This window comes from Coregonus lavaretus, assembly GCF_964263955.1.
Source record: "Coregonus lavaretus genome assembly, chromosome: 23".
Lineage (NCBI taxonomy): Eukaryota > Metazoa > Chordata > Actinopteri > Salmoniformes > Salmonidae > Coregonus > Coregonus lavaretus.
Window position 1 is genome coordinate 12,882,544 of NC_140010.1, and position 21,956 is coordinate 12,904,499.

The 21,956-nt window shown below is 45.9% G+C and overlaps 1 protein-coding gene across 2 annotated transcripts in view; it reads right to left on the reverse strand.

The window, feature by feature from the left end:
- Positions 1-375: 375 nt before the first annotated feature.
- LOC311150635 (E3 ubiquitin-protein ligase mib1-like) overlaps positions 376-21,956 on the reverse strand; it is a 105,619-nt gene continuing 84,038 nt past the window's right edge. The window contains exons 13-22 of one of the 2 annotated variants that reach the window (XM_084188125.1): positions 13,443-13,575; positions 12,798-12,884; positions 11,982-12,140; positions 8,650-8,831; positions 8,269-8,458; positions 7,812-7,890; positions 7,405-7,551; positions 6,064-6,141; positions 5,402-5,502; positions 376-3,509 (exon numbers count right to left, since the gene is read on the reverse strand). In XM_084188125.1, coding sequence (XP_084044251.1) covers positions 3,369-3,509; positions 5,402-5,502; positions 6,064-6,141; positions 7,405-7,551; positions 7,812-7,890; positions 8,269-8,458; positions 8,650-8,831; positions 11,982-12,140; positions 12,798-12,884; positions 13,443-13,575 — 1,297 coding nt within the window. In that variant the 3' untranslated portion in view covers positions 376-3,368. The remainder of the gene's footprint in view (positions 3,510-5,401; positions 5,503-6,063; positions 6,142-7,404; positions 7,552-7,811; positions 7,891-8,268; positions 8,459-8,649; positions 8,832-11,981; positions 12,141-12,797; positions 12,885-13,442; positions 13,576-21,956) is intronic. The other variant, XM_084188126.1, reaches the window with a different exon arrangement.

Genomic DNA, 21,956 nt, shown 5'->3' on the forward strand with positions numbered 1-21,956 from the left:
GCCGGCTACAGCAGAGCCTGGATTCGAACCAGGATCTCTAGTGGCACAGCTAGCACTGCGATGCAGTGCCTTAGACCACTGCGCCACTCGGGAGACTTGAAAGAAATACTTTCAAGTCTCCCGGCACTGTACCTTAGTTTGCAGCCCTTCAATTTTGTTTTGTGACTGATTGTTTTGTATATTGGTATGCTCGGTCAGCCGTATAACTTTAAAATGTTTGTACATTTGTCAAAACGATGCCAGCCTACACTGCAGGGGAAAGTCAACATGCTAATTGCCCAAACATGTTAAAATAAACAAACAAGTTGACAAATGTCGTCCTTCAGTTAATTTACATTCACAAGAAACAAAGGAATAAAAACAAGACGGTGTGGGTAGAGGTCCCAAGGTTCATTTAGAACTTTATTTCAGCTATACGTTTGTTTTAAAAGCACTTTTAAGTGACCAGCTTTCATGATACGTCATACATCAAACATTCATGCCTAAAAAAAGGAAAGAATACTACTGAAACCTTTAAATCTTGACAGGTATAAGTTTTGAACATAAGGTACAAAATAGGCCTTTATAACAACTAACAAGACAATACTACCATAAAGCAATATTAGTGCTTTTAGAATGTTAACGCAATCAGTGAAATAAAAACTAGTAGTAAAAAAGTATGAAGCTACTTTTCTTTCTTTCCTATAAAATTGCTTGTTTACATTGTCAAGCTGGTCAGCGTATACTGAGGTGAACAGCATTTGCTCCACACAGAGGGATTTGCTGTATTAGTGTCAACTTTACCAGTGGAACCATTTTTTCCTATCCCCAAAACACTGGTAGAAGAATACATGTAGAACCTGACAAAAAGGTCTCCCTTATCACCAATCTCACTATTGACTCTGAACATGTTTGACTTGCAGACAAAACAAGACAAAATAATGCTTAGTGTTTTTTTGCTTTAAGTCTATCAAACTAAAAGACACATTTCAACATTGAAGCAGGATTTGTGGGCGAGAGTGGGAGGCTACATTACATTATAGGTAAGGCTTTATAGAGATATACCTCTAAATCCTATTTGTGGGCAGCAATACAAAATAATTTACTCTACATTTTATCATCTTGGCTTTCTATTAGATTGTACACTCTAGCTCAATAAATGTGTGTTTATTAAAAAATGTAAGCAAATACATTTAAATTAAAGCAATACCAGGTTAAGAGCACCTTATCCCCAAACAACATTTAACAGGCAAATCATTTTTGGAAGCAATGGCACAGGAATAATCAATGGTTATTAGCGATGCTTATAAGAATTATAGGATGGTTGTATATCAGACAGGTAATACCACCTGTAGTCTTGGAACAGCTCCAAAGCAACTTGTGACGTACATGACATACTGTTTGGACAAATGCTCAATAATGTTAATTAATCCTCAGAAATGTCCAGCAGGTACATGATAGATACTATTCACTTAGAAGGAAGTAGGCTGAATGAAACACTGTCTTGACTTGCATCTATAGTGGGTCTACTGTACTTAAGAGTTAACAGTGGCAGACCAAAGGTGTTGCAATGCTAAACGTGTATTTCCTGGCCTGCCTGTGTTTCTCCAGAGAGAGGTTGGTAAACAAGGTACAGGTGATGAGGTGTTAGCTGGCGATTGGACTGCAGCCGTATCACCACCTTATCAGTCAGAGTTAAGGTGGACAGCCAAAGTCTTGACAAACAGAACAGCACTTTTGCTTTATGTTCAATCAGCAGTTTTTCTCCCTAGATAGCATGCTAACTAGTGCAAACCTGTCCTGTGCAGGTCTTAAACGGATACTTCGGGATTTTGGCAATGATGACCTTTGTTTACTTCTCTAGAGTCAGATGAACTCGTGGATACTATTTTTATGTCTGTGTCCAGTATGAAGAAAGTTAGAGGTAGTTTTAGCGAGCCAATGCTAACTAGCGTTAGCACAATGACTGGAAGTCTATTGGTATCTGCTAGCACGCTAGCAGATTACGCACAGACTTCAAGTCACTGCGCTAACGATAGTTAGCAATTGCGCTATCGCTAGTTAGCAACTTCCTTTAAACTGCACAGAGACATAAAAATGGTATCCACGAGTTCATCTGACTCTGGGGAAATAGATAAAGGGCCTCATTGCCAAAATCCCCAACATGTCACAACGACAACCCACCTCAAATATGCACGTGTAGCAGAAGACTGGTTGAACTATTAAAAGTGCTGGACATTGCATTTTTTGTATGTTTACAAATATGTCATCATATTGTAGCTATCATCATGAAATGTTGAGTAAACTCCAAAAGTACTGAATATCCACGTCAGTAGCTTCCATTACGAATAGGTTTGCATAAGAAATACAAAGATAATAGAATCAATGATAAATGGGCTTTAGGTTCAACAGGAGAGGCAGCCCTTCAACAGGAGAGGCAGCCCTTCAACAGGAGAGGCAGCCCTCCAAACAGGAGAGGCAGCCCTCCAAACAGGAGAGGCAGCCATCCAACAGGAGAGGCAGCCCTCCAAACAGGAGAGGCAGCCCTCCAAACAGGAGAGGCAGCCATCCAACAGGAGAGGCAGCCCTCCAAACAGGAGAGGCAGCCCTCCAAACAGGAGAGGCAGCCCTTCAACAGGAGAGGCGTTGGGGAGGAGAGTGTGATGATGAGGAGAAGAGAACACTACATGATGGCTGATAAGCCAAACGCCCTCTACCTCCCAGGCTGTACACAACACACAGCAGAACCTGGGTCCTGTTTATTAGGCACCAAAACAGAACAAAACAGACAGAAACAGGGAGGGACTACCACAACTTGTCCAGTTACGTTTTATGTTGCAAAACATTTTGCTACAGTGTGCCCTAATGAATAGGACCCTGGAGATGGGACTAAGTGGCTCTGACTGCCCCCCCCCACCAGAAACAGGAAAACAACAGAGAGAGAGAGGGGAGGGGGAGGAGAAGAGCGAGAGAGAGATACGAGAGAGAGGCGAAAGGGCATTCTGAGGAGCATAGCAAAGAATCAAGAGACTACAGGCTTTCAGCTGAGCTACAAACACCAAGGATCTCTTTCAATACAATGTTTGATTGTTCTATAACAAGGTTTCCATTTTTAAAAGAAGCCACATTGGTAATGCTGAAGTGCATGTTATGTTTTTCTGGTTGTAAGACGTTAAGACGCCCTACGCTGGGCTGGGCTGGCAGAGACACAGATGGGAGCAGTGAGGATGAGATAGATGGGAGAGCAGCAGCTGGTGTGGTTGGTTGTAGATTGGGGGTGGGGATTGTAGTAGGCCAAGACTGAAGCCTGGGACTCTAGTACAGAAGGATGCGCCTCTCGATGGCCTTGACATGGGGGGTGTTGTAGGCTGAGACTGAAGCCTGGGACTCTAGTACAGAAGGATGCGCTTCTCGATGGCCTTGCGGCAGATGGGGCACTCGCTCATGCGGTCGCCACACAGCTGGCAGGTGCCGTGGCCACATATGAAGATCATGTTCTTCAGCCGGTCCAGGCACACCGGACACATGGTCTGGAGAGATACACAAAATAACACTTAGTTCTCATCTCTTAGTGGATTCATCCCAATTCTGATAAACACATTGTATTGGAAAAATTATTGATTGAGACATGGCTATAGATTCCAAAATAGTCTACAGGCATGTCTCAGGGCAAGGAAAAGGTGACTCATATCCACACACTATGTTCCTAAACATATTTTGTATACATATTTTTACACTAGTGGTTGGAATAATACTGTGAAAATTATGATAATGCCCTTTTAGTGCAAGAGCAGTTTGAAAATACTGCATTACATTTCAGCCTGTTTTGGTGGGATGGTGTAATCACCAGGCGGTAAATGAGTTAATAGACCAATAAGAAAGAGTTAAAAACCTCTCTGCCAATAACAGCTAGTTTTCTGTTTTTACCCTCCCCACTCAGACCACTCCCAGACAGTCCTAGTCAAATTCTTGCTTGAGAAATGCTCTTTGCTAACAAGCTATATTTGTTTATTTTTGACCATTTTAGTTTAAAACAAATCACAGTAAGGTACATAATTGTTACCCAGAAATGATTTGATATTTAGATAAAAACGGCTGCATTGGATCTTCAATGTTTATTGGATGTGCCTAGCACACACATACGGTTAACATTTATTACAATTCAACCAAATCTGAACTAAGTATATAACTCAAATGATGCATGGTGTTTGATGCTGTCTTTAGTACATACCACCATGCGGTCTTTAGTACATACCACCATGCTGTCTTTAGTACATACCACCACGTCGTCTTTAGTACATACCACCACGCCGTCTTTAGTACATACCACCACGTCGTCTTTAGTACATACCACCACGCCGTCTTTAGTACATACCACCACGTCGTCTTTAGTACATACCACCACGTCGTCTTTAGTACATACCACCATGCTGTCTTTAGTACATACCACCACGCCGTCTTTAGTACATACCACCACGTCGTCTTTAGTACATACCACCATGTTGTCTTTAGTACATACCACCACGCCGTCTTTAGTACATACCACCACGTCGTCTTTAGTACATACCACCACGTCGTCTTTAGTACATACCACCACGTTACATACCACCACGTCGTCTTTAGTACATACCACCACGTCGTCTTTAGTACATACCACCACGTCGTCTTTAGTACATACCACCACGTCGTCTTTAGTACATACCACCACGTCGTCTTTAGTACATACCACCACGTTACATACCACCACGTCGTCTTTAGTACATACCACCACGTCGTCTTTAGTACAGACCACCACGTCGTCTTTAGTACATACCACCACGTCGTCTTTAGTACATACCACCACGTCGTCTTTAGTACATACCACCACGCCGTCTTTAGTACATACCACCACGTCGTCTTTAGTACATACCACCACGTCGTCTTTAGTACATACCACCACGTTACATACCACCACGTCGTCTTTAGTACATACCACCACGTTACATACCACCACGTCGTCTTTAGTACATACCACCACGTCGTCTTTAGTACATACCACCACGTTACATACCACCACGTCGTCTTTAGTACATACCAGCACGTCGTCTTCAGTACATACCACCACGTTGTCTTTAGTACATACCACCACGTTGTCTTTAGTACATACCACCATGTTGTCTTTAGTACATACCACCATGTTGTCTTTAGTACATACCACCATGTTGTCTTTAGTACATACCACCACGTTGTCTTTAGTACATACCACCATGTTGTCTTTAGTACATACCACCATGTTGTCTTTAGTACATACCACCATGTTGTCTTTAGTACATACCACCATGTTGTCTTTAGTACATACCACCATGTTGTCTTTAGTACATACCACCATGTTGTTTTTAGTACATACCACCATGTTGTCTTTAGTACATACCACCATGCTTACCTGCTCCTTGATGTCCTGCAGTTGCTGCTGCAGTTTCTGAACGTCAGCATTGACATTGGTGTTGTCTTTGTCTCTCTGCATGGCCGGGATGTTACCGCTGGCTGAAGAAGGGAAACACACACAACGTTGAGAAACTAACCAACAAATGCAGGTTCTCAAACTAGTGGCCGATTTATTGCGGCCTAGTGTGATAGCATGTGGGAGAGAGAAGGTGAGATGCCTTTCACTCTGTTGGTGGCAATGTCAATGCAAACCTCTCTTTACGATTGCATGTACTAGTAAGCCTTTCACTGTTGTATTCTGTGTATGTGTTCAATAAAATTGGAATAGATTTTAATGACATGCTGCTCTAAAGGCCAAACTAATCAAGCAATCATACAGCCTCGTCTATGTGGGCCATTTAACCCAGTCCATTTTTTTAACAAGCAGGGATTTCAGAGTTCGACACCATGCAGTGTTTGGCTGAAACTGGTCTGAGGCCCCGTGCTCGAGGGCACAACCTGTCTGATTGGTGAAAATCACTGTCATTTGTATGTGTGTGATTCTGTGTGGTTTTGAGGGGTGGGCGAAGGATCGCTGCAGCAGGGCATAGGCCAGGCAGGGCAGACAGCGCTGGGGATTATTGGGGAGTTTTGAACCAGGGAAGAGGATGAGATACTTACACCAACTTAGCGCCAGATTGTTGGGCTGGAGCAGATCCAGTGACCCCCCTGCCATTAGAGCTGAGTTAGAGTTACCTGCTGAGAATAACCAGTCACAGTGTTATAACAGGAGCCCCTGATACAACTCCACAAGACAAGGCCTGAGGAGGAGCAGTCTACTCACTACTAAAGGCCTGGAGACAAAGGAGGGCAAGGACAATGAGGTTATTAGATCTAAAACAGATGTTGTTAGGTGGGAGGTGGGGGAGAGGAGTCTCTTCTAGGTAGAGTAAGGTGGATGGCTGCAACCGCTTCCTTCAAAGTCTAAAAACATTCACACTAAGTAGTATTACTAGAACGAAAGCTACCAGGACAAAAGCTGTTTGGGTCAGCAGTACTCAGCAGGTAACCTGACAACTATTAGTGCTCCCCACTAAACACTAGCTAACAGTGGGCTAGGAGAGTCGTCTAGGTTGGCACTGGAATCCCTCTCCAAATGTCCAGGGACATAGGGGAATGTGTGTGATTGACATAATGTACTTTGTATTTGAAGAGATCTGTGTGTGTGTGTGTGCGTGCGTTTGTGTGGCAACACACTGAAACACAAAGATCTGTCGACAAGCGAATCTTTGGCAAATCAATATAAAATCAGTGAACTTACAACAGTCTCCCTTTTAACTCAACATAAAATAATAAGGGAAACTAAATAAAGGGAAGTGCGTGTAAGGTGCAGTCATAAAGGATGGATAATAACGTGATAAAAGACTAACTTAAAGACAACACTAGGGATGGTAAAAGTAACCCAAAATACACATTCACACATTGAAATACCCAACATTGTACCATCACTGCTTAGCTAACAGATTGGATGGAGAAATTGGATCGAGCAATGGACTGATGGCGATATTAAAATCAGTTTGCCAGGTAAGGGAGAATTAATAGCCGGTTATGGAGGTCAATTTCTGTTAATCAAATCAGTGCATGCTGCTGAAATGTTATAAAACTGACTTCATTGAATTGCATGTTATGATTAAAACACATTCCATCACACTAGGTAAGCCAGTTCTCGTCTGATTAAGTTAAAGATCATACATTTTGCATTAATGACCTCAACTAGGGTGGTTTGTTTCCAAGTCTGGGAAAATGACACATTCAACTGAAATACACAAAACAATGACAACATTAACATTCAAATAATGCAGGAGGAAGACGGCTGTGAATCAACAAACCAAAGCCGACACAAACAAACAAAAACACAACAAGTTCATCATGGGGGAAAGGAGGAGGTGGGGAGTCATGACAACGAGAGAGAAAGGAGGATAAAAAGGGAATTAAAAGGGAACATGTGGAAGATTCACTCACTAAGGTCCTCATCATCATCCTCATCATCATCATCATCATCAGCGGCATCACCCTCCATACCTTTCCCTCCACAACAAAGGACGAAGGGTGTGCGGCGTTCCACAACAGCCCGGCACTGTACGCACTTCTTCATGAGGCCGGCACAGTCTGCACGGAGGGAGGGAACACACACAGACAGAATAACAGGTCAGTATGGCCCCACTAGAACGCATCAAAGATTCTGGAGAATCGTTCAGTTCTTGCAACGAGGCAGGGTCGTAGGTAGGGCACACCGTAGCAAAACATTTTGCAACGGAGAAAAAAGGTAGTAGGCTACCTTCTCACTTCAAAACGTTTTCTCCCTACTGAGCACGCGCCAGGTGGCATACCGTATGAGGAAGCAACCTTAGTTGGTTTTGTGTACTTACTCTCACAAGCGCACATGTGACCGCAGGGCTCGAAGAGCACGGCAGCCTTCTTGTCAGAACACACGACACACTCCTCGATCTGAATGGAGACAAACATGTGATGTCAGTGACGGGAAAGAGAAGAGAAAGTCCTACCTCTGATTGGAGGATGTCTTTACACCCAAAACCAATGGAAAGCATCTATCAATGTACTAACTCATTAGTAACTTATACAACTTGATACTTACAGAGGCACCACAACAGTTGGCCTAAAATCATTCATTGACATCAATGGGAGACTTGATCGAAAAGCATGCAGATCTGAATACCGGACACAGATTAAGTTTAGTCCTGTACTAATAAGTTATTTCAATGGAGAGTCATCAGTTTTCAGTCCAAGACTAGATTTAATCTGTTTCTGAGAAACCGTCCATAAACGTTTATATTTAAACCAACGAGGCTGGGTTTGGTACAATACCTTGGTTCTGGACTGGACCTGGTCCTTGCAGATGAGACACTTCTTGACACGCGGGGAGCAGAGAGAGCAGGTGGCGATGTGTCCGCAGGGCCCGAACAGGGTGTCTCTCTTCATGTCAGAACAGACCATACACTCCTCCAGGGTTTCACTGTTGCTGTTCAGAGACGGGCTACGAGAGCCCACCTGGCCACTGGAAGAGAGAGAGGGATGGGGAGAGAAAAGGGAGTTTGTGAGAAAGAAAAGACAGGACATAATAAAGGAAGATGGGGAGAAAACAAGTTGAAGCTCAACAGCTGATTAATCTAAAATAGTCTAAACCATGTCCTATTGTATGGGTTTAGGGGCTGGGCTGAGGGCTAGACCTGGGGCCGGGTTTCTTACCTGCTCTTCTCCTTGTGGCACTTGGCCAGGGCCTTACAGAGGCTGGGGTCGGGGCAGAGGTCCAGAGGGGACTGGCCCTTCTTGTTGCGCATGGTCAGGTCTGCTCCGTTAGCTGCCAGGAAGCAGGCGATGGACGCTGCACTCTTCTTCTCTGCTCCCTGGGTGCCCAGGCCCATGATCAGCTGTGGAGGACCAACACACACAGGAGTCAGTAACACTTTCTCTTTCTGTCTCCTTTTCTCTCTCCCTCTTCCCCCTGTCTCTCCCTCTTCCCCCAGCTCCACCAGACAGAGGAGAGCAGAGTGCAGAGGAGCATACAGTGTAATTGGGACGTGTGCAGTGTGTGAGGTAGGGTAGGGCGATATATCGAATTCATTAGATTAGTGCGATGTTCCAAATGCCTTTATCAAGATTAACTTTTTTCCTGTTTTTATGAGCGTTCTGTGTCTTATTGGTCTAGTCTCCTTCGCGCATTTTGTGCACCTTCCCACTCGTACACAGACACCAAGCCCCTACCCTTGCCACTTACAACAACAAAATAAGAAAGATAACTTCTTCCTCCCTGACAACAAGCCGTTTAAACTCGCCATTTGCATTAGAGGTTTGGTCCAACAGAATCGGTCACATGGACACCGAAACACTTAGACATTGTTTTACCTTTCTAACGATACCCTTTTCATGTCTCATCTCCCAAAATGAAGAACAGAGCAGACCCTCCTAAAACCAGAGTATCAATGAACATGATTGTGGAAAATTAATGCTCAGTTGTCACGCACGACTTTGAGGTAGCCACAGACTTATGTGCTGGCTGTATAGTCTGTTTAATAAATGTGCAATGAGCATAAAAATACACATTTAAATAAGAAATTGACAACTGGTTCTCATTCTGAGAAATAAGCATCTTCTTATCCAGGTAGGCCACTGATTTCAACCATCTAAACAAAGTGAACAGGCTGTGTTGTTCAAACAGTTGGAGACAGACAGGAAGGTGTATTCATAACAGTTCAACATTCAACTGTTCTAATGTTAGCAAGTAAATAGATCCACGTTGGCTAGACTTGAAATATAAAGTGAAGCTGGCTACTCACTAGCACGTGGGCTTGGCTTGAGAGATTGTTTATGAGACCGGTGTTACATTTCTATAATGCCTGCTACCAGAAGTTGGTCATTATTAGTGGATGTGCATTGTGCATGGTTCTGTTTAAATGTGTAACAAAAAGGGCATTTTGATAGACAGACGAAAGCCTTATCAGTGATTGTTGCAAAAAAAAGCAGGTTAAACTATTTTGATAAAATAATTTAATTACTAGTGGGTTTTATGGTTGTGTAAGGCTTATATTTATTCTAGGTATAATTTCACAAGCTCTGAATTCATTAGATTATTCCTGACTGTTTGAAATTTGGTGAATTGACCATTAATTGTGCAACAAAGCTTATTCAGAGAAAACTGATTATATATATATATATATACACTGTGGTCCTCTGTAGCTCAGCTGGTAGAGCACGGCGCTTGTAACGCCAAGGTAGTGGGTTCAATCCCCGGGACCACCCATACACAAAAATGTATGCACGCATGACTGTAAGTCGCTTTGGATAAAAGCGTCTGCTAAATGGCATAATATTATTATTATAATATATAATACACACACAGTGAAGGAAAAAAGTATTTGATCCCCTGCTGATTTTGTACGTTTGCCACTGACAAAGAAATTATCAGTCTATAATTTTAATGGTAGGTTTATTTGAACAGTGAGAGACAACAACAACAAATCCAGAAAAAAGCATGTCAAAAAAATTATACATTGATTTGCATTTTAATGAGGGAAATAAGTATTTGACCCCCTCTCAATCAGAAAGATTTCTGGCTCCCAGGTGTCTTTTATACAGGTAACGAGCTGAGACTAGGAGCACACTCTTAAAGGGAGTGCTCCTAATCTCAACTTGTTACCTGTATAAAAGACACCTGTCCACAGAAGCAATCAATCAATCAGATTCCAAACTCTCCACAATGGCCAAGACCAAAGAGCTCTCCAAGGATGTCAGGGACAAGATTGTAGACCTACACATGGCTGGAATGGGCTACAAGACCATCGCCAAGCAGCTTGGTGAGAAGGTGACAACAGTTGGTGCGATTATTCGCAAATGGAAGAAACACAAAATAACTGTCAATCTCCCTCGGCCTGGGGCTCCATGCAAGATCTCACCTCGTGGAGTTGCAATGATCATGAGAACGGTGAGGAATCAGCCCAGAACTACACGGGAGGATCTTGTCAATGATCTCAAGGCAGCTGGGACCATAGTCACCAAGAAAACAATTGGTAACACACTACGCCGTGAAGGACTGAAATCCTGCAGTGCCCGCAAGGTCCCCCTGCTCAAGAAAGCACATATACAGGCCCGTCTGAAGTTTGCCAATGAACATATGAATGATTCAGAGGAGAACTGGGTGAAAGTGTTGTGGTCAAGTGAGACCAAAATCGAGCTCTTTGGCATCAAAGATGCCGTGTTTGGAGGAGGAGGAATGCTGCCTATGACCCCAAGAACACATCTGTGGAGGGAGCTGAAGGTTCAAGTTGCCAAACGTCAGCCTCGAAACCTTAATGACTTGGAGAAGATCTGCAAAGAGGAGTGGGACAAAAGGGGTTTTGCCACCAAGTACTAAGTCATGTTTTGCAGAGGGGTCAAATACGTATTTCCCTCATTAAAATGCAAATCAATGTATAATTGTTTTGACATGCGTTTTTCTGGATTTTGTTGTTGTTATTCTGTCTCTCACTGTTCAAATAAACCTACCATTAAAATTATAGACTGATCATGTCTTTGTCAGTGGGCAAACGTACAAAATCAGCAGGGGATCAAATACTTTTTCCCCTCACTGTATTGTGAATCACCCATAAATTTGAAAATATTTCTATATGAGTTTTAGGCTATATCGACCAGCCTTAGTGTAGGGCTATACAGGCTGAGGCTGGCTCACTCTCCCATAGTGTCACTTTACAAAATGACAATTGAATTAGCCGCCCTCAGCACAGATGTAAGAGCCACCACTTAGAAGGGGTATCAGACATTTCAGGATAAATTACTGGGGGATTAATCCCCTACTGTGTTTTTGGAGGGTTCAAGAGGTATGTATGTTAGGTGTTTGTGGAGGGTTCTAGCGGTATGTATGTATGTTAGGTGTTTGTGGAGGGTTCTAGAGGTATGTATGTATGTTAGGTGTTTGTGGAGGGTTCTAGCGGTATGTATGTATGTTAGGTGTTTGTGGAGGGTTCTAGAGGTATATTAGTTGATTTAGGATGGTTTTAGAGGTATATGTAAGGTGTATTCTCTACCGTGTTTTTGGAGGGTTCCCAGGGCTCCACCTTGCTGACGTCTTGCATGTCCTGCAGCTGGCGGAGCTGGGACAGCGTGTGGTGACGCAGCGCCTCGTGGAGAGGAGTGTCCCCGTCCTTGTCCTGCACGTCCAGCTTTGCCTCTGCTCGCACCAGCAGCTGGGGACAGACAGACACAGAGCATTCCAAATTAACATAGAGATCATTTAAAATGAGAATTTATTTGCAGAACAGTCCAGTACTATTTTTAATTTTTTAAACGATCACCATCCAAATGAGTCTAGCATGGCATCACAGCTAGAGGTCCTGCATATTGTAGTCCCCTGTAGCTCAGTTGGTAGAGCATGGCGCTTGCAACGCCAGGTTTGTGGGTTCGTTGTGGGTTCATTTCCCACAGGGGGCCAGTATGAAAATGTATGCACTCACTAACTAAGTCGCTCTGGATAAGAGCGTCTGCTAAATGACTAAAATGTAAATGTATATTGACTGTGTTCCTGCACCACTCTGAAGCTGCACTTCTCCACCACTCCACAAGATGGCGGCAGCGTAACAACCTTTCCCTGATAGGACACCCATTACTTCTCTCATGTTTCTCTTCCAGAAAGCATTCTCCTTTCCTTGGCACTACGTCAGTTTGGCCCTAGCGGGTTAATTCTACTGCAGGAGATCCTCCATTTTAAATCATACATGGTTGCTGTCTTCATCTTCTCAACAGCCTTTAGTGCACTGTCAGGAGTGAGAGACAGATGGGGAGATAACTGCAGATAGCATCTTCAGTTAGCGGAAGGAGAGAGGGAGTGAGGAGAGGAGACTGACCCTGACTATCTGTGTGTGCTGTCTCTCCACGGCCAGGTGCAGGGCTGTCTGCTGGTTGACGTTCTGGATGTCCAGGCTGGCACTGCCCTGAGAGTGGGAAAGCGAGGGAAAACAGAGAGAAGAGAGACTGCGTTGGCATTCAAATATTCCTGTATGAACTCTGCAGTAGTCTATAACACACATTCTGCAGTGCACCTCCTCCTGTATTCTCACAACGTTTCTAGAATGTTACAATAACATCTCTTCTCTCACACTGTTGCCATACAGCAGCCTCATTAGCCCAGTTCCTGCTCTGCTTGGTGGGATGCTACTTACTACATTATGGCCCTGTTAGATAGAGAGGTCTGCACCAATACTGTCATCTTAGATGGGAAATAGACTGAGCATGATCCTATGACGAAGCAGGTTATAGGCTAACAGTGCTTGTGAGCCACTAGGGACCCAAAGGACAATATGGATTCAATAAAAAATAAAAGCAGTTATTGCTCTCCTATACTGGCACAAACCTATACAGCATTGACTATTAAGAATAAGGCCAGCACTTACTGTGTGTGTGCGAGCCAAGATGGAGACACTAGGGCTGCTACGGACCATCTGTATGAAACCAGTGGTGTCAGTGGTTAGCTTAATGTGAGTGGGTTCTACCTGGTGCACCAGCAGCTCGGCCACCTCTACGTGGTTATTGAGCGCCGCTAGGTGCAGGGCGGTGTAACCGTCATCTTTCTTCTCATCTACGATCCAGGGCCGCGGCAGCTTGGACAGCAACACACGCATGGCACTGCCCAGAGAGGGAGGAACAGAGGGAGAGAGGGATGAGTGGAAGGTGACTGCAGGTGCATGACAACAGGAACCTAGGACGGAAGGAAGGTCATGGCGCAGTATGAAAAATGTATGCACTCACTAACTGTAAGTCGCTCTGGATAAGAGCGTCTGCTAAATGACTAAAAAGTCAAATGTAAATACAAGTGTTGAGTGTAATTGTAGAACCCACGTCCTCAAGTCAAACCCACTTAAAGAGGAGAACGTCTTCCCCTGGTGAAGCAGCACAAAAGCCCCCGTTATCGAGAGGCAAACTGGTAATTACACCACAGTTAGCTGCATTGTCAGTTCTCATGAAGTGTGTGTGTGATATTGTTTAAACAGGGTTGTTTAAGAGTGGTGTGTTGCGAGGCAGCAGCAAGTAGTTGTGTTCCTGTTTGAAGGTCATTTGGAGGCTACGTGCCTTAGAGAGAGATGGCTGCTGCATGGGAAACTGTATGACATGAGAAGAAGGCAAGGAGTAGAGTGTCTGACTCGGGACTGGAATAAAACTAATTGACAATCTTCACAGCACTCGCAATGGACAGCTGACTGACTATGATGCCACACCACAATGGAAAAGAGAGAACATCAGAGAGAGCAAAATGATCGTGGAAAACTCCCTCAATATAGTATATGGGCAGAACATATTTGAACGTGGGAGGGAGAGAGACAGGTAGGAGAGTGAGGGGGTAGAGAGTGAGAAAGGGTAGAGAGTTAGAAGGAGAGAGGGGAAGAGAGGTAAAAGGAGAGAGAGAGAGTGAGCGAGAGAGAGGAAGAGAGGTAAAGGGGGAGGGAGAGAGAGAGAAGAGGTAAAAGGAGAGGAAAAAGGAGAGAGAGCGAGGGTAAGAGGTAAAAGGAGAGAGAGAGCGAGAGAGAGAGAGAGAGGGGAAGAGAGGTAAAGGGGAGGGAGAGAGAGAAGAGAGGTAAAAGGAGAGGAAAAAGGAGAGAGAGCGAGGGTAAGAGAGGTAAAAAGAGAGAGAGCGAGAGAGAGAGGGGAAGAGAGGCAAAGGGGAGGGAGGGAGAGAGAGAAGAGAGGTAAAAGGAGAGGAAAACTGAGAGAGAGCGAGGGTAAGAGAGGTAAAAGGAGAGAGAGAGGGGAAGAGAGAGAAATGTAAAATGAGAGAGAGAGAAAGAGAGGTAAAAGGAGAGAGAGAGAGGTAAAAGGAGAGAGAGAGAAAGAGAGGTAAAAGGAGAGAGAAAGAGAGGTAAAAGGAGAGAGAGCGAGAGAGAGGAAGAGAGGTAGGAGAGGGGAAGAGAGGTAGGAGAGGGGAAGAGAGGTAGGAGAAGGGAAGAGAGGTAGGAGAGAGAGAGGAAGAGAGGTAGGAGAGGGGAAGAGAGGTAGGAGAGAGAGAGGAAGAGAGGTAGGAGAGGGGAAGAAAGGTAAGAGAGAGAGATAGAAGAGAGAGAGATAGAGGGGTAGAGAGGTAAAAGGAGAGAGAGGGGTAGAGAGGTAGAAGGAGAGAGAGGGGTAGAGAGGTAGAAGACATGCAGGCAACAACCTCCCTGCTGAGCAGACTGGGTCTTCCATTCTGTCCCATCATGGCAACTTCCTCAGCAACCCAACACTCATCCATTATCTCTCGTCTCCTCTCCTCCTGCCCTGCCCAGCCCTGGGTAAGCAGCCTGGGATAGAAGTGAACAGCCCCCTGACCAGTCCAGTGGGTCTCATCCCAACACCCACCGCATGTAGTGAGGCAACACTAACCTACCTACTACAGTCAACCAGGTCACTATTGTAAAAAAAGACTAAAAACAGCTATATCAAGGTTAATGTCTACTGACTTTCTGTGGGGAGGCTTGTCACCTTAGCCAGCCCTAGGTTGCATCTTTGAACGGCGACAGAAAAGCAGCCGCCAATTTCACAAGGGTTATGACACTGCTGAACAGCTCTGGGAAGGCACTGGAGCAAGCAAACACACACACACCAAAAGAGTGCAGTAGATGCTAGGTAGATATTAGGCACTTATACACATGTAGTAGTGAAACAAAAAGAAAGGGAATGATAGAACAAGAAAAAAAGGAGAGACGCGCACATTAACACATGCGCTGGGAGTAGAGAAGGCTTTGGGGCTCAGAGCTCTCTGGAGTACTGGTTAGCTGCAGGGTGGAGCTCTCTGGAGTACTGGTTAGCTGCAGGGTGGAGCTCTCTGGAGTACTGGTTAGCTGCAGGGTGGAGCTCTCTGGAGTACTGGTTAGCTGCAGGGTGGAGCTCTCTGGAGTACTGGTTAGCTGCAGGGTGGAGCTCTCTGGAGTACTGGTTAGCTGCAGGGTGGATTCTGATAAACCCACAGTCTCTCTCTCCCACTCTCTGTAGAGTAATAAAATACCCTCCTAGCTGCACAGAGCAGAGCTGGCTGCTGTACTACTACAGTGCTGCGCTGCAGAACACACTGAACCCCAGTCTCTCGCTCTTTCACCGCACAGCGGCTATGTCTTAGGTACACCTGCATTGCATGCAGCTTAAATGTGACCAGCTGCAACTCTGGTTCTACCTCATTCCTAAACAGTCAAAACACGTCACTGCGAAATAGTACAGTAGTTGCTAGGTAGATCTTTTGATCACATGGGACACAAATCATTCCCCTCAAAATGTTTACAAAATTAGTAAACTTATAATTGAGTAATTAATCTGCCTGCTGTATTGACTTCTACTCCACAGGATTGTGTTGACATTTGAGTTGAGAGAGAAGACAAATGTTCTCAACCCAATATATTTCTACAGCGTGACATTAAGAGTCAACATGACTACTAGTTTTCACCAGACCCACTTGCAACCGTCCCATGCAAAAGCTTTTGTCCCCCCCCTCCCCCCTTGTTCTTAGGATGTTTGAAAAATACCCTCAACAGACAACCTAACCTATGACAGCCCTGCTTGTGTCTCTAGTCCCCCACTATAGTGACTCGGGCCTGACAGCAGACCGGCCCTCTGCTGTTTCCTAGGTGGTACTGCGGAGCGAGAGAGGCGAGCCGCTCCAGTAACAACAAGCCGGACCATAGAGATGGATAGAGGACGCACTTGCACACTGCATGGGCAGCGCCATTCAGAGTTTTCACAGAAGGCATCAAAGCAAAGATAGGTGTTCCCTCTTTCCATCTCTATGAGTCTGACTAGATTGACAGGCTTGCCACGCTGGGTGAAATGGGTGGACATTAATATTAATGCCTCAGCCACACTGCCTGCCTGGCTGGCACTGCTGCAATGCAGTTAGCTATTTGCCAGAAATACAATAAAAAAATGAGGGCAGAATGAATGAAGAAAATAGTTTCTTGGCTGTGAGTGAGTTTTAACTGCAAGAAAGGGGGTCTGTGGGAAAGTGTGGGGGGAGAGAGAGAAGGCATAGGGAGAGAGAGAGAAGGCATAGGGAGAGAGAGAGAGAGAGAGAGAAGGCATAGGGAGAGAGAGACAGAGAAGGCATAGGGAGAGAGAGACAGAGAAGGCATAGGGAGAGAGAGCGAAAGAGAGAGAAGGCATAGAGAGAGAGAGAGAAGGCATGGGGGGAGAGAGAGAGAGAAGGCATAGGGGGAGAGAGAGAGAGCGAGAAGGCATGGGGGGGAGAGAGAGAGAGAGAAGGCATAGGGGGAGAGAGAGAGAGCGAGAAGGCATGGGGGGAGAGAGAGCGAGAAGGCATTGGGGGGGAGAGAGAGCGAGAGCGAGCGAGAAGGCATAGGGAGAGAGAGCGAGAGAGAGAGAAGGCATAGGGAGAGAGAGAGGGAGAGAGAGAGAGAAGGCATAGGGAGAGAGATAAGGCATAGGGAGAGAGATCGAGAGAGAGAGAAGGCATAGGGAGAGAGCGCGAGAGAGAGAGAAGGCATAGGGAGAGAGAGCGAGAGAGAGGAGGCATAGGGAGAGAGAGCGAGAGAGAGGAGGCATAGGGAGAGAGAGAGAGAGAAGGCATAGGGAGAGGGAGAGAGAGGAGGCATAGGGAGAGAGAGGAGGCATAGGGAGAGAGAGCGAGAGAGAGGAGGCATAGGGAGAGAGAGGAGGCATAGGGAGAGAGAGCGGAGGCATAGGGAGAGAGAGAGAGGCATAGGGGGAGAGAGAGAGAGAGAAGGCATGGGGGAGAGAGAGGGGGAGAGAGAGAGAGAGAGAGAGGGGGAGAGAGAGAGAGAAGGCATAGGGAGAGAGAGAGAGAGAGAGAGAAGGCATAGGGAGAGAGAGAGAAGGCATAGGGAGAGAGAGAGAGAGAGAAGGCATAGGGAGAGAGAGAGAGAGAGCGAGAAGGCATAGGGAGAGAGAGAGAGAGAAACGGCATAGAGAGAGAAGGCATAGAGAGAGAGAGAGAGAGAGAGAAGGCATAGGGAGAGAGAGAGAGAGAAGGCATAGGGAGAGAGAGAGAGAGAAGGCATAGGGAGAGAGAGAGAGAGAAGGCATAGGGAGAGAGAGAGAGAGAAGGCATAGGGAGAGAGAGAGAAGGCATAGAGAGAGAGAGAAGGCATAGAGAGAGAGAGAGAGAGAGAGAGAGAGAGAGAGAAGGCATAGGGAGAGAGAGAGAGAGAGAGAAGGCATAGGGAGAGAGAGAGAGAGAAGGCATAGGGAGAGAGAGAGAGAGAGAGAGAAGGCATAGGGAGAGAGAGAGAGAGAAACGGCATAGAGAGAGAAGGCATAGAGAGAGAGAGAGAGAAGGCATAGGGAGAGAGAGAGAGAAGGCATAGGGAGAGAGAGAGAGAGAAGGCATAGGGAGAGAGAGAGAGAGAAGGCATAGGGAGAGAGAGAGAGAGAAGGCATAGAGAGAGAGAGAAGGCATAGAGAGAGAGAGAAGGCATAGAGAGAGAGAGAGAAGGCATAGGGAGAGAGAGAGAAGGCATAGGGAGAGAGAGAGAGAAGGCATAGGGAGAGAGAGAGAAGGCATAGGGAGAGAGAGAGAGAGAAGGCATAGGGAGAGAAAGAAGGCATAGGGAGAGAAAGAAGGCATAGGGAGAGAGAGAGAGAGAGAGAGAAGGCATAGGGAGAGAGATAAGGCATAGGGAGAGAGATCGAGAGAGAGAGAAGGCATAGGGAGAGAGAGCGAGAGAAGGCATAGGGAGAGAGAGCGAGAGAGAGAGAAGGCATAGGGAGAGAGAGCGAGAGAGAGAGAAGGCATAGGGAGAGAGAGCGAGAGAGAGGAGGCATAGGGAGAGAGAGAGAGAGAAGGCATAGGGAGAGGGAGAGAGAGAGAGGAGGCAAAGGGAGAGAGAGCGAGAGAGAGGAGGCATAGGGAGAGAGAGGAGGCATAGGGAGAGAGGGAGAAGGCATAGGGGGAGAGAGAGAGAGAAGGCATGGGGAGAGAGAGAGAGAAGGTATGGGGAGAGAGAGAGAAGGCATAGGGAGAGAGAGAGAGAGAGAGAGAAGGCATAGGGATAGAGAGAGAGAAGGCATAGGGAGAGAGAGAGAAACGGCATAGAGAGAGAAGGCATAGAGAGAGAGAGAGAGAGAGAGAGAGAAGGCATAGAGAGAGGGAGAGAGAGAAGGCATAGAGAGAGGGAGAGAGAGAAGGCATATGGAGAGAGAAAAGGCATAGGGAGAGAGAGAGAGAGAGAGAGAGAGAGAGAGAAGGCATAGGGAGGGAGGGAGAGAGAGAGAGAGAAGGCATAGGGAGAGAGGGAGAGAGAGAGAGAGAGAGGGCATAGGGAGAGAGAGAGAGAAGGCATAGGGAGAGAGAGAGAGAGAGAAGGCATAGGGAGAGAGAGAGAGAGAGAGAGAGAGAGAGAGAGAGAGAAGGCATAGGGAGAGAGAGAGAGAGAAGGCATAGGGAGAGAGAGAGAGAGAAGGCATAGGGAGAGAGAGAGAGAGAAGGCATAGGAGAGAGAGAGAGAGAGAAGGCATAGGGAGAGAGAGAGAGAGAAGGCATAGGGAGAGAGAGAGAGAGAAGGCATAGGGAGAGAGAGAGAGAGAAGGCATAGAGAGAGAGAGAGAGAAGGCATAGAGAGAGAGAGAGAGAAGGCATAGGGAGAGAGAGAGAGAAGGCATAGGGAGAGAGAGAGAGAGAAGGCATAGGGAGAGAGAGAGAGAGAAGGCATAGGGAGAGAGAGAGAGAGAAGGCATAGGGAGAGAGAGAAGGCATAGGGAGAGAAAGAAGGCATAGGGAGAGAGAGAAGGCATAGGGAGAGAAAGAAGGCATAGGGAGAGAAAGAAGGCATAGGGAGAGAGAAAGAGAGAAGGCATAGGGAGAGAGAAGAGAGAGAAGGCATAGGGAGAGAGAGAGAGAAGGCATAGGGAGAGAGAGAGAGAAGGCATAGGGAGAGAGAGAGAAGGCATAGGGAGAGAGAGCGAGAGCGAGAGAGAAGGCATAGAGCGAGAGCGAGAGAGAAGGCATAGGGAGAGAAAGAGAGAGAGAGAGAAGGCATAGGGAGAGAGAGAGAAGGCATAGGGAGAGAAAGAGAGAGAGAGAGAGAGAGAGAAGGCATAGGGAGAGAGAGAAGGCATAGAGAGAGAGAGAAGGCATAGGGAGAGAGAGAAGGCATAGGGAGAGCGAGAGAGAGAGAAGGCATAGGGGGAGAGAGAGAGAAGGCATAGGGGAGAGAGAGAGAGAGAAGGCATAGGGGGAGAGAGAGAGAGAGAAGGCATAGGGGGAGAGAGAGAGAGAGAAGGCATAGGGGGAGAGAGAGAGAGAGAGAAGGCATAGGGAGAGAGAGAGAGAGAGAGGGCATAGGGAGAGAGAGAGAGAGAGGGCATAGAGAGAGAGAGCGAGAAGGCATAGGGAGAGAGAGAGAAGGCATAGGGGTAGAGAGAGAGAGAATGCATAGGGGGAGAGAGAGAGAGAAGGCATAGGGGGAGAGAGAGAGAAGGCATAGGGGGAGAGAGAGAGAGAGAGAAGGCATAGGGAGAGAGATAGAGAGAAGGCATAGGGGGAGAGAGAGAGAGGGCATAGAGAGAGTGAGAGAAGGCATAGAGAGAGAGAGAGAGAGAAGGCATAGGAGAGAGAAGGCAATAGAGAGAGAGCGAGAAGGCATAGGGAGAGAGAGAGAAGGCCATAGAGAGATAGAAGGTATAGAGAGAGAAGGCATAGGGAGAGAGAGAGAGAGAAGGCATAGGGAGAGATAGAGAGAGAGAGAAGGCCATAGAGAGAGAGAGAGAGAAGCATAGGGAGAGAGAGAGAAGGCATAGGGAGAGAGAAGGCATAGGGAGAGAGGGAGAGAGAGAGAGAGAGAAGGCATAGGGAGAGAGAAGGCATAGAGAGAGCGAGAAGGCTATGGGAGGGGCAAATTGAAGGCAAATTGAAGGCAAATTGAAATGAATTGAAATTGAATTGAGAGAGAGGGAGATGGAGAGGAGAGGGAGAAGGGAGAGAGGAGAGAGAGAGAGAGAGAGAGAGAGAGAGAGAGAGAAGGCATAGGGAGAAGAGCGAGAGAAGGCATAGAGAGAGAGAGAGAGAGAAGGCATAGGGAGAGAGAAGGCATAGGTGGAAGAGCGAGAGAGAGATCCCTTATCTACTGGGTGAAAAACCACAGTGTGCCATCACAGCTGCAAGATTTGTGACCTGTTGCCACAAGAAAAGGGCATCCAGTGAAGAACAAACACCATTGTAAATACAACCATATTTATGTTTAGTTATTTTCCCATTTGTACTTTAACTATTTGCACATTGTTACAACACTGGATTATATATAATAATATGACATTTGAAATGTCTTTATTCTTTTGAAACTTCTGAGTGTATGTTTACTGTTAATATTTATTGTTATTACACTTTTGTTTACTATCTACTTCACTTGCTTTGCAATGTTAACCACACGTTTCCCATGCCAATAAAGCCTTAAATTGAATTGAATTGAGAGAGAGAGGGGGCAGAGAGAGAGAGAGAGAAGGCATAGGGAGTGGGAGAGAGAGAGAGAGAGAGAGAGAGAGAGAGAGAGAGGGACATAGAGAGAGAGAATGCATAGGGAGAGAGAGAGAGAGAGAGAGAAGGCATAGAGAGAGAGAAGGCATAGGGAGAGAGTGAGAGAGAGAAGGCATAGGGAGAGAGTGAGAGAGAGAGGCATAGGGAAGAGAGAGAGAGAGAAGGCATAGGGAGAGAGAGAGAGAGAAGGCATTAGGGAGAGAGAGAGAGAGAAGGCATAGGGAGAGAGAGAGAGAGAGAAGGCATAGGGAGAGAGAGAGAAGGCATAGGGAGAGAGAGAGAAGGGAGAGAGAGAGAAGGCATAGGGAGAGAGAGAGAAGGCATAATGACATTTGTTAATAATCATAATAATATAATAATAATGTCTTTATTCTTTTGAAACTTCTGAGTGTAATGTTTACTGTTAATATTTATTGTTTATTTCACTTTGTTTACTATCTACTTCACTTGCTTTGGCAATGTTAACACACGTTTCCCATGCCATAAAGCCCTTCAATTGAAAATTGAATTGAGAGAGAGAGAGAGCGAGAAGGCATGGAGA